The sequence below is a fragment of the Anolis sagrei genome, chromosome 4, assembly GCF_037176765.1.
Source record: "Anolis sagrei isolate rAnoSag1 chromosome 4, rAnoSag1.mat, whole genome shotgun sequence".
NCBI lineage: Eukaryota > Metazoa > Chordata > Lepidosauria > Squamata > Dactyloidae > Anolis > Anolis sagrei.
In genome coordinates this window covers 202,427,741-202,440,822 of record NC_090024.1, presented here as the reverse complement: position 1 = coordinate 202,440,822, position 13,082 = coordinate 202,427,741, and the positions used below count along the sequence as shown (strand labels likewise).

General features: G+C 42.5%; 1 protein-coding gene across 8 annotated transcripts in view; it reads left to right on the top strand.

Moving 5' to 3' along the window:
- The first annotated feature begins 5,792 nt into the window (after positions 1-5,792).
- The window catches only part of PHTF1 (putative homeodomain transcription factor 1), a 30,263-nt gene continuing 22,973 nt past the window's right edge, over positions 5,793-13,082 (top strand). For 3 of the 8 annotated variants that reach the window (XM_067468091.1, XM_060772602.2, XM_060772605.2), the window contains exons 1-6: positions 5,793-5,902; positions 6,192-6,267; positions 8,314-8,370; positions 10,775-10,844; positions 10,977-11,135; positions 12,021-12,186. In XM_067468091.1, the coding sequence (XP_067324192.1) occupies positions 6,223-6,267; positions 8,314-8,370; positions 10,775-10,844; positions 10,977-11,135; positions 12,021-12,186 (497 nt within the window). In that variant the 5' untranslated portion in view covers positions 5,793-5,902; positions 6,192-6,222. Of the gene's footprint in view, positions 5,903-5,923; positions 6,057-6,191; positions 6,268-8,313; positions 8,371-10,774; positions 10,845-10,976; positions 11,136-12,020; positions 12,187-13,082 lie in introns of those variants that run through there. The other 5 variants (XM_060772608.2, XM_067468089.1, XM_067468090.1 and 2 more) reach the window with 3 other exon arrangements.

The window sequence follows — 13,082 nt, the reverse complement described above, 5'->3', positions numbered from 1 at the left end:
CTTAATGAGAGATACTGTTGGGCAGAAAGCCCTATGTTGCACATTTGTGGGTAGGGTGGGAAAAAAACCAGGGAAACATACAGGAAGTTTTAACATATCTTGACTAGTCCGTTCTTTTGGATGGGAAGTGTTTGTTTTTTCCCATATTATTTGCCCATTATCTCATCCTAAATATTAAAATACCATGAAATTATGAAGATTGGTTCAAAGCCATGTGTATTACATGTCACTCACAGGAAATTTCCCTAATGCAAATGCATCTTTGTTATTATCTGATCTTCCAGTGATTCACTAATCTTACAAAAAAAGTTATTTGACAAAGTGCCAGTATGCCGATGGAAGCAGTCCAACAGGAAATCATTCAGTAACAAGAGTCGTGCCATTTAATAAGTCATCTGTAAACACTGATAAGTAAATAATGTTCCCATACCATTCCTCATGGAGTACCCTAGACAACAAGGGCCATCCAGTCCAACACCAATCTGCCATGCAGGAAAATACAATTAGAGCATTCCTGACAGATGGTCATCCAGAGGAGCTTCCACTGCACTCCAAGGCAGAGTGTTCCACTGTTGAACAGCTTGTACGGTCAAGAACTTCTTCCTAATGTTCAGGTGGAATCCCATTGCTCTGAGTCCTAGTCTCCAGGGCAGCAGAAAACAAGTGCCATTTAATAAGTCATCTGTAAACACTGATAAGTAAATAATGTTCCCATACCATTCCTCATGGAGTACCCTACTTATGGAGTACTCTTACTTATGACATCATTTCAGATATTTAAACATGTCTCCTCTCAACCTTCTCTTCTGCAGGCCAAACATGCCCAGTACTTTAAGATGCTCCTCATAGGGATTCATGGTCTCCACACCTTTGATCATTTTAGGTGCCCTCCTCTGGACACCTTCCAGCTTGTCAATATCTTTTTTGAACTGTGGTGCCCAGAGTTGGACACAGTATTCCAGGTGAGGTCTGACCAAAGCAGAATACAAAGGCACCATTACTCCCCTCGATCCAGAGACTACACTCCTTTTGATCAATCCCCAAATCCCATTGGCTTTTTTTGCTGCTGCATCACACTGTTGGCTGTCAATGAAGACCAAGATCTTTGTGACATAGACTGTTGTCGAGCCAGGCGTCGCCCATTCTGTATCTTTGCATTTCATTTTTAGTAAATGTGTCACCGAAGGCTTTCATGGCTGGAATCACTGGGTTGTGAGTTTTCTGGTCTGTATGGCCATGTTCCAGGACATTCTCTCCTGATGTTTCACCCACATCTATGGCAGGCATCCTTAGAGGCGGTGAAGTCAATTACAACATTCACACGTGCCTGAAACAGACGAATTCTTTCTCCTACCCTGGACATTCCACAGATACATAAATCTCACTTGCGTAGTTTCCAACAGACTTCACAACCTCTGAGGATGCCTGCCACAGATGTGGGCAAAACTTCAGGAGAGAATGCTTCTGGAACATGGCCATAAAACCTGGAAAACTCACAGCAACGCAATGTTAGTAAAGTTTTTAGAACTTAGTAAAGTTCATTTCGTAAGTTTTGACCCAGTTCTTGAATCTGTTGAGCTCATTTTAGATTACTATCTATCCCTCCTAATTTGGTATCATTTGCCAACTTTTGATGGCTCTAGAAACATGAAATATTCAAGGGACAGACAACGGGGAAAAACACCCTTCTCTTTATGGAACTGAGACTTCTCTTCTGTGTGCCTTCAAGTCTCTTGTTGATTTATAGCGACCCCATGCATTTTTTTCAAGGCAGGGAATACTCAGAAGTGTTTATTGCCAGTTCCTTTTTCTAAAATATAACATCCAACAGACGCCACAACCTCTGAGGATGCCTGCCATAGATGTGGGCAAAATGTCAGGAGAGAATGCTTCTGGAACATGGCCGTACAGCCTGGAAAACTCACAGCAACATAGTGATTCTGGCCATGAAAGCCTTCGACAGCACATAAAAGGTAAAAGGTTACCCCTGACATTAAGTCTTGTTGTGTCCGACTCTGGGGTATGGTGGTGGTGATGGTGCTCATCTCCATTTCTAAGAAGAGCTGGTTTTGTCCGTAGACACCTCCAAATATTTTATTTATTTATTTTATTTCATGCATTTCTACCCCGCCCTTCTTGCCCTGAAGGGGTGGCCTCACACAAGTACTGTACGATGCTATCACCATATAAACAATAAAAAATACATTAAAATACATTAAAACAATTCATTAAAGAATAGATTAAACATGCAAGTTAAAACCAAATCCAAGTCTGGTTAATTCAATGTCGCAGGTATCCTAAGTCTTCTTTTCAGTTGCTGCTGTCTACTAATCGAACGCCTGGTCCCAAAGCCAAGTCTTCATTTTTCTTCTAAAGGACAGGAGGGAGGTGGCCAACCTGATGTCCCTGGAGAGAGTTCCACAGATGGGGGGCCATTGCCGAGAAGGCCCTGTCTCTCGTCCCCACCAACCACATGTGCAATGGTGGTAGGATCGAGAACAGGGCCTCTCCTGAAGATCTTAAACTTTGTGATGGTTCGTAACAGGAGATACGCTCGGACAGGTAGTCTGGGCCAGAACCATTTAGGGCTCTGGCCCAGACTGCATGGAGCACCATTACCTTCCTGTCTGAAGGGAAAGTAATAATAAATAAATATTGCTTATTTATTTATTTACAGTATTTATATTCCGTCCTTCTCACCCCGCAAGGGACTCGGGGCGGATTACAATGTACATATACATGGCAAACATTCAATGCCATAGACTCAAAACATACATAGATAGACACAGAGGCAACTTAACATTCCAACTTTTCATGAGGGTATTCTGGCTACCGGGGAGCTGTCGCTTCACTGTCCATTTGTAACACAGATGAAGTACTTCCTCATTCTTTGCAGGATAGCTGGAGATTTTTATGGCATCATAAATTAGTCAAATTAGCCCCCCCACATAGGCGGTACCTGGATTTCCTTCTTGACAGATGAAACTGTCTTTCAGGCTGCAAAGGTCAACAGCAAGCTACACAAATTGGTCGGACACTCACTCCGACCCGGGCTGGCCTTGAACTCATGACCTTTTGGTCAGTAGTGATCTTAATGCAGCTGACTCCTAGCCAGCTATGCCACAGTCCCGGTGCTACTTACATTTCCATGTTTTCGAACTTATTTATCATGTCAGGAACAGACCAAACATTTGCATTGCATTTCTTAACAAACAAACAAAACACAAAGTTTGCAAGCTTGGTAGCTGATTAAATGTCCTTTGACCAATAGCTGGCCACTTGGAATGCTTCTGGTGTTGCTGCAAGAAGGTCCTCCATTGTGCATGTGGCAGGGCTCAGGTTGCATTGCAGCAGGTGGTCAGTGGTTTGCTCCTCTCCACACTCGCATGTCGAGGATTCCACTTTGTGGCCCATTTCTTAAGGTTGGCTCTGCATCTCGTGGTGTCAGAGCACAGTCTGTTCAGCGCCTTCCAAGTCGCCCAGTTTTCTGTGTGCCCAGGGGGGAGTCTCTCATTTGGTATCAGCATCTCGTGGTGTTTTCGGACTGCTAGGTTGGCAGATGAAACTGTGGCGCAGGAGCCCCCGGTGGGTTAAAGCACTGAGCTGCTGAGCTTGTTGATCGAAAGGTCGCAGGTTCGATTCCGGGGAGCGGCGTGAGCTTCCGCTGTCAGCCCTAGCTTCTGTCAACCTAGCAGTTCGAAAACATGCAAATGTGAGTAGATCAATAGGTACCGCTCCGGCGGGAAGGTAACGGCGCTCCATGCAGTCATGCCGGCCACATGACCTTGGAGGTGTCTACGGACAACGCTGGTTCTTCGGCTTAGAAATGGAGATGAGCACCACACCCCAGAGTCAGACATGACTGGACTTAATGTCAGGGGACTACCTTTACCTTTACCTTAGGTTGGCAGAAGCTGGGGCTAACAGCAGAAGCTTACCTCACTCCCTGGATTCGAACCACCAATGTTTCGGTCAGGAAGTCCAGCATCTCAGCAGCTTTAAAACCCGTTGCGCTACCAGACAACACACACAACACCTCGTTTGCTGGTGAACACCATCTAAGTTGTCAGCAGCCTATGATACTGTGAACCACCGCCTCCTCCTGAGAAAAATGTATAATATCACAAAGGACTACCACCTCACCCGCCTCATAGGAAACCTGCTACAAAACAGGAGCTTTTTTGTTGAGTTTCAGGGCCAGAGAAGCAGATGGCGGAAACAGAAGAATGGCCTGCCTCAGGGGAGTGTGCTTGCTCCATCCATGTTCAACATCTACACAAATGACCAGCCACTGCCAGAAGGGACAGAGAGTTTCATCTATGCTGATGGTCGTGCCATTACTGCTCAAGCAGGGAGCTTTGAGACGGTAGAACAGAAGCTCTCCGAACCTCTAGGTGCTCTTACTGCCTTTTACAGGGAAAACCAGCTGATCCCTAATCCATCTAAAACACAGACATGTGCCTTCCATCTCAAGAACAGAGAAGCATCCCGAGCTCTGAAGATCACCTGGGAAGGAATCCCACTGGAGCATTGCAGCGCACCCAAATACCTGGGAGTCACTCTGGACACTGGTCTGACCTACAAGAAGCACTGCCTGAACATTAAGCAAAAAGTGGGTGCTAGAAACAATATCATACGAAAGCTGACTGGCACAACCTGGGGATCACAACCAGATACAGTGAAGACATCTGCCCTTGCGCTGTGCTACTCTGCTGCTGAGTATGCATGCCCAGTGTGGAACACATCTCACCACACTAAAACAGTAGATGTGGCTCTTAATGAGACATGCCGCATTATCACAGGGTGTCTGCGCCCTACACCACTGGAGAAATTACACTGCTTAGCCGGTATTGCACCACCTGACATCCGCCGGGAAGTAGCAGCCAATAGTGAAAGGACCAAGGCAGAGACATCTCCAGCTCATCCCCTGTTTGGGTATCAGCCAGCACGCCAACGACTTAAATCTAGAGATAGTTTTATAAGATCTACAGAGGCACTCGCTGGAACACCTCAGCAAGCGAGAGTCCAAAAGTGGCAGGCTCAAACCCAGCACTTCAACCAATGGCTGATACCAAATGAGAGACTCCCTCCTGGGCACACAGAAGACTGGGCGACTTGGAAGGCACTGAACAGACTGCGCTCTGGCACCACGAGATGCAGAGTCAACCTTCAGAAATGGGGCTACAAAGGTGAATCCACGACATGCGAGTGTGGAGAAGAGCAAACCACTGACCACCTGCTGCAATGCAACCTGACCACCTGCTGCAATGCAACCTTCTTGCAGGAACACCGGAGGCACTCCAAGTGGCCAGATACTGGTCAAAGGACATTTAACCAAATACCAAACTCACAAGTTGTGTATTTTTCTGTTTGATTGCTTTGTTCTGTTAGAAATGTAATATAATGGACTGGCTGCTCTGACACGACAAATAAATACCCTCCAAGTACTAACCAGAGCTGGTCCAGCTTAGCTTCATGATCAGATGGGGATCTGGTGCCTTTGGGGTATTTCCAATACAGTAAAATGAAGCAACATACAGTTTTAAGCCTTTTAAAGCTTCCCTTGGGAGTCGCGGGCTGGCTTTTGGGAAGGGATGCTCGACGCTGCTCTTCCCAGAAACAAATGCCACCAAGGGATGGAAAGCCTGCCCTTGTTTAGCGTTCGAGGGCTCGGCGCTCGGCTTCAGCTGCCTGGCTTGCCCTTCTTCGCCTACTTAGGAGAGGGTTGGGCGCGCTCGGCGCTCGTCTGGCGCTGCCTGGCGTGTCTCAGGATGGCGCGCGCGTGCGGGTGCGGTCGTGCGCCCCCTCCCCTCCCTTCCCGCCCGCCCCTCGTTTCCATGGAGACGGCCGGGAGCTGGGCCGGCGCCTCTCGGGGCCTCGGCCCGGTTCGGAGGAAAGAAAGGTAGCGAAGAAGGAGAAGGAGACGAAGAAGAAGAAGAAGAAGAGGGGCCCTGGGAGCCGAGGGAGGAGCCAAAATAAAAAAAAAAGTTTGATGATGGATGTCCTCTCTGTGTAATAAAAAATATGAATACACACAGACATCACCCATCAGTAGGGTAGGCCCCAAAAGCCTAGTTCAAGGGGAAAGATGAGGAGGAAGCGGCCCAAAGGGAAGGAGTGAGGTGGCTCTTGGCTTTCTCGTTACTCTTGTCCGCTCGACTCAGGTGCTCGCCTGTTATTTCTATGTGCAGATAATTGGATGACCAGCGCCTGAGATGCCAGATGGCCTCCAATGGGGAAGATGCCATTGCTTGGTACCAGAAGAAGGTCAGTGTTGGGCTTGCTTTGGAAGACGCTCACTCCACATCAGGCCTGGGCAAATTTGGGCCCTCCAGGCGTTTTGGACTTCAACTCCCACCATTCCTAACAGGCTCAGACCCTTTCCTTTTCCCTTAAGCGGCTGAGGGGGGAAAGGAAAGGGCCTGAGCCTGTTAGGAATGGTGGGAGTTGAAGTCCAAAACGCCTGGAGGGCCCAAGTTTCCCCAGGCCTGCTTTAAACACCTGCCTTTCAATCTTTGTGGCTTCAATTCTGGGGTTGTTGTCTGAAAAAGGATATAGTAGACTCCCAGTTAACCCTGATTCATGGACATCCATAGAATTGTACAATAATATGATCAGACAGGGCTGTGGCGCAGCTAGTTAGTACCCAGCTGCATTAAATCACTACTGACCGAATCCAGACTGGGTTGGAGTGAGCTCTCGACCATGAATAGTCTAACTTGCTGTTGACCCATGTAGCCCGAAAGACAGTTGCATTGGTGAAGTAGGAAATTTAGGTACCGCTTTATGTAGAGAGGGTAATTTAATTAATTTAACTAATTAAACCTTCCAGAAGTGTGTGTAAGAATGAGGAAGTACTCCATCAAATCCAGACCAGGTTGGAGTGAGCTCCCGACCATTAATAGTCTAACTTGCTGTTGACCCATGTAGCCCGAAAGACAGTTAAATTTAGGTACCGCTTTATGCAGGGAGAGTAATTTAAGTAATTTACAACATCATAAAACCTTCCAGAAGCATGCGTAAGAAAGAGGAAGTACTCCATCAAATCCAGACTGGGTTGGAGTGAGCTCCCAACCATTAATAGTCTAGCTTGCTTTTGACCCATGTAGTCCAAAAGACAGTTGCATTGGTCAAGTAGGAAATGTAGGTACCGCTTTATGCGGGGAGGGTAATTTAAGTAATTTACGACACCATAAAGCCTTCCAGAAGTGTGTGTAAGAATGAGGAAGTACTCCATCAAGGACTCAGTGTCTCAAGTAGATGGTGAAGCGACAGCTCCCCCTGTGGCCGGAATCGAGCATAGCCGCATGAAGCCAGAAAGCTGGAATGTTAAATTGCCTCTGTGTCTCTCTATATATGTTGTATGTCTAACTGGCATTGAATGTTTGCCATGTATATGTTCATTGTAATCTGTCCTGAGTCCCCTGTGGGGTGAGAAGGGTGGAATATAAATACTGTAAATAAATAAATAATAGAGTTGGAAGAGACCAAATGGGCCATCTAATCCAACTCCTGCAGTGCAGTAAAAGCAAAATCAAATGCAGATTAGTAAATTCGGGATACGTGTAGTTTCTGATAGTTTGAGAGTAACTATTAAAAATAGGCCTATACTGTACCTAAACTGTATTGACTTGATATTAATAATACAGTAATTAGAAGCATGTAAACACAGTTTAGGCATATTATAAAAGCAGCTTTGTGAAGGCAGCATGCAATTTTAGTTGATTTTTAATATTTTGCTAGTTGCTTGAAGGTTTTGGTTGCTTGACTTCCAGTTAATTGAGACTCCATTCTATTGGTGTAGAATGGTACCATGAAGAACAGTGGGCCCTTGATATCGGTGAAGGTTTGGTTCCAGGGCCTCCTGTGGAAACCAAAATCCATGGATATTCAAGTCCCATTACATATGATGGCATAATAAAATGTATTTATTTTGTATCAAATGCATTGCATACATAAGTATGAAACTGATAAAAATTCTCAAGCAGCTTGTACCTGTTTTACCCCTGTAATCCTGTTTATATCTAGCTGAAGAAATTGTGTTGTCAGCCAAGGACTGGTCCCCTTAGGCGCATTGGTGCTTTCCGCTCTCTAAAGAATGACCTACAATTTATCCATGGATTATATCAAAACCCATAATTTTGGCCCCAAAACTTGCCCTTGACTTACACATGAGTATATGCTGTGCTTGGAAATAATGTGGCCGAGGTTGACATTGCCTGTATTGCTAATACTTTGGAAATGGAAGTAGGATATGGGAAATAGATTAATTCTACAAGGACTTTGTTTTATAAAATGAAAATTGTTTTTCAGATTGGTGCCTATGATCAGCAAATATGGGAAAAATCTATAGAACAGACGGAGATGAAGGTACTTTCCTTTTGCAGATTGTCTGGATAAACACATTGGTCCTCCTCTTTCTTGTTGGGTTTGTAAAATGACAAAGCTAATATGTTTTATGTTGAAAAATGGAATTGCACCTGAGATCCAAACAGATACTACGCTTGATGTGATATTTCCATACTGATAGTTGCACTGATCTGATCCAAGGGTTCTTAACAATGTGAGAAGTTCTGTTTCACACATCGCCTGTCTATTTACCTTAACATAGGAATGAGCAAGGAACACCCTCATTGTCAAAAATTGGGAAGGCTGTGTTTGCTTGGGAACTTTGATGCAGAAAGATTTGGTAGATCTCTGGACTGAAATGTGTTATGAGAAATTTAAAGTTGTGTTGGAAGTAGTTTTGGGCAGCCTTAAATACAACTAATCGGGGAAAGATATAAAAGAACTCACTGTGACAAAGGTTAACAGGGAAAAAAAGTTTCTTAAACTGCTACTGTTGGATATTCTGTGAAGAATGGTATGCAGATTGTATTTACTTTTCAGTGTTTGTAAATGACTCATGAAATGGGAAGACTTCTGTAGCCAAATATTTCCTGTTGGACTGCCTCCATTGGTATATTGACACTCTGTCAGATAACCCTTTTTGTAAGTTTAGTGAATCATTGTAAGATCAGTTTTACTACTTCAATTGGAAAGCTGGTTTACTGGAAAACTTTAATTGTAATCCATTAGTAAGCAGCTGTCATGCTATACATTAAAATAGTGGTCATCTGAAAAGGCCAATAAAATTATATGTATTATATTTGACTTGCTTCTATGAGTGACCAACAGTTGCTCCTTGGGTCATAAAATCCAAATGGGATGTAATAACGACATCTCTTATGTGCCAGTAATTATTTGCTTACAAATTAAGCATACTTGCGAAGTATAAGCTGCTTTTATTTTTACAAATAAACTCCAAACAACTCTTGTAGGCATTTTATGGATAAAAGGTATCTTACAACTGAATGGAGGATATGCATTTTCTGCATTTCAAAGTGGCTAACAAAGAGTAACAAAGTGTGATGTGAAATCACGTCAATTCTGATTTCAGTGTGGCAACTTTCTAGGGCTTCAAACTATCGGAAAAATGGACCCTGCTGCTGGATCAAGTGCTTGCACCCCTGAATTAGAGGAAACAGGAAATAGTGCTGTTTACTATCCCATTTCATGACTTTAGTGCTTTATCCATATTTCTTTGTGTCTATTTGTCTGTATTTTTCCTTGCATTTTATATTTCTATCTTAAATCCATCATTGAACTAGAAGGCATTTATTTGTGCAACAGAAGTCTCCCCTGCCCTGAAACCCAAAAATATACTCCAGACAATTTCTTGGTCCTCTAGACTCTAGCATTACTTTTAAACTGTGAGCCCCAATTCAGAATGGGGTCCTCGTAACTTCATGTTGGGATCACAAAAAAATTGCAACAACATGCAGTGTTTACAGGTGATTCTGCAGAAAATGTTCCAGCTGTACTCCATGAAAAAGGTAATCATCCTGTTTAGCAAGCCTTGCACATTTTGATTTATTTCTAGTAAATGTTTGACTATTATACCTATTTTACATACCCATATACTTAGATTCTCACAAACATTTCTCATTTTTAGAGGTTGTGAGTAAAACAAGTTTAAGAAGTCCTACTCTAGAGCACTGACAAAAACAGTGGTGTCAGTGGAATGAAAACATAGGGTGCCATTCCATAACGTAATGAAAACTTTTAAAAAGGCAAAAGAAGCCTAATGTCTGTTTAAAATCTCTTGACTGTATACAGGCAGTCCCCAAGCTATGAACAAGAGAGGTTCTGTAGTTTTGTTCTTAAGTTGAATTTGTATGTAAGTCAGAACAGGTCCATTTTTAAAGTGTAACTCATATATATAAGCTTTGGATAATATAGGGAAATGTGAATGTGGTGTTTGTTTTGCTGTCTGTGCCCCTGTTGAGAAGATTTCACCTCACTTTCTGTCCATGTGATAATTAGATTTTGGAAAATTTGACTTGTTGTGGAAACAAGGATTGGGGATAAAGCTTCAGTGGATACATTTCCCCCCATGATAACTCTTTCAAGAGTGAATTTCCCTTCCTAGGGATAGATTTCTCTCACTTCCTGTTGTCTCACCCCTATTCTTAACTACGAGTTGTTTGTAAGTTGGGTGTTTGCAACTTGGGGACTGCCTATGTTGCCTTTATGCTATGTTTATGGATACTGAAAATACACACACACACAAATGAAAAATGCCCCCTGGCTCTGTCTAGCTATAGCCTAGGAATATGAATCAATAGTTGTAAACCATTATGCTTGTTCAGAAGAGCAGAACTGAAAGCATGCAAGCTCACTGCCTATTATATTTACTACAAAACCTATTCATTTTCTGTTATTATATTTATAGGGATTTAAGAACAAACCCAAAAAGAAAGGTCACATCCAGCCTGATTTGATAGATGTTGATTTAATTAGAGGTAAGCACACCGTGAATGACAGTGTCTGAATTTGTTGGTGGTTCATATTTTTAAAGGGTGTTCTGGCTTATTGGGAAAAATAGAACAAATTTCTTATAATTCCTGCCGATGTTAATCATACATCCTCTCTAGGTTCCACATTTGCTAAAGCTAAGCCTGAAATCCCTTGGACATCACTTACGAGGAAGGGCCTTGTTAGGGTTGTGTTCTTCCCCCTCTTCAGTCGATGGTGGATTCAAGTCACTTCTTGGCGCATTTTTACATGGCTGCTTATGCTCTACCTCTTACAAGGTGAGTTGGGATCAAAATTATATTTGGAAATGGTGGGGGTTATTGTAAATTAAGGGGTATTTGAACCTGGTAGAAACTTAACAGTTCAGGATCCCTATTTTTCCCCTGAGGCATGCTCTCCAACTGTTTCTTCATTTTTCACTTCCTCTTTTCTTTCCTTTTTTTTAAATATGATTCGTTTCATTTCATTTTTTGCCACTGAGAAAATTATTTTTTTATTTATTTATTTATTTATTTATTTATTTATAACACACTTTATCTCTCCTGCAGGGGACTCAAAGCAGCTTAACATAAAAGCATCAGCATACACTTTAAAATATACAAATATGCAAACATTAAAACAGGATTAAATATAAACAGGATTAAAAATTCCCCAGTTAAAAACCATTAAAATATATTCAAAGTTAAAAACTACAGCACCCCCTGACTTGATCTTAAAAACCTTCATCTTTAAAATCCTGTCAGAAGGATAACAGGGAGGGGGCCATTCTGGCTTCCCTGGGCAAGGTGTTCCAGAGTTGAGGGGCAGCCACCAAGAAGGCCCCCAATTCAGCTTGAGATGGAGGTGGGACCGAGAGTAGAGCCTTTCCTGAAGATCTCATGGCTTGGGCAGGTTTGTACAAGAGGTTGTAATTGGCCAAATAGGCTGGACCTGAACTATCTAGGACTTTGAAGGTCATCATCATCACTTTGAATTGTGCCTAAGCCATGGCATAATAGTTGCCACTGCGTAATAGTTCCCCCCCCTTTTTTTTTCACAAAAAAGGAGAAAGTGACTATTATGCAGTATATGTTTCCCAGCATTACCAAGGAGGAATTATATTCCATATTATTGAAATAAAATGTTACCTGCTAGACTACTGATATTTTTTTTTTATTTCGCAGTTGTAGCAATTGTGTTGTACTACATAATGCCGGTTGTGAGTACAAGTGAAATTATTGGACCATTGTGCCTTATGCTACTGATGGGAACTGTACACTGTCAAATAGTATCTACTCAGTTAACAAAGCCCTCGGGAATCAATGGGAGCAGTATTGGCCGAAGAAGGAGGTGAGAGAAAAATGTTGATAACCTTAAGGAAAAGCAGGGTGGATTTCTCTATATTTAGGTACTTGCTGAAACGTATGGCCATATATAACTTAAAAGTTAGCTTTAATGTAATCATAAAGTAAGAGTTGTGTCTAGATTTACTCTTTTAATGCTAATTCCCCCGAGACTCTTTCAAGATCAAAGAGTTCTTTCTTATATTTGTCATCATTTTTTGTTCTCTTGATTATTTTTTTTTTACAAACTATGGTGACATTAATTCTTGCTGAGAGGTATCTGGTATTTGGCCAGTGAAACAATGACTGGTAAAATGTAAAGAGGAACGTATTCCTGTGTATGTTTTGACCATTTAATTATATTGATATACTTCATTTGATTTTAAAGTTTAACATGTTGTGTATTTGTATGCTTTTATGTTTAATGTGGCATTGAATATGTATTGTCGAAGGAATTACTGGGTTGTTGTAGGTTTTTTTGGGCTATATGGCCATGTTCTGAAAGCATTCTCTCCTGACATTTCACCTGCATCTGTGGCAAGTATCCTCAGAGGTTGTGACGTCCTCACAACCTCTGAGGATGCCTGCTATAGATGCAGACGAACGTCAGGAGAGAATGCTTCTAGAGCATGGCCAAATAGCCTGAAAAACCTACAACAACCTTGGCATTGAATAATTGCCAAAACTGGAAGCCGCTCTGAGTCCTCTCTGAAGTGAGATAGAGCGGGGTAGAAATACAGTAAATAAATAAAGTCCTCTCCTTTTTTTATTACAAACAGTTTGGGCGATGGTAGGGAAAATCAAATTTGGTATTTTTTGGTCAAAGAGAGGTACCAAATTAGGGATCAAGTAGCATTGTCTCAGCTATATGGATCAACTGGTAAAAGGCCCCTTTTCATAATT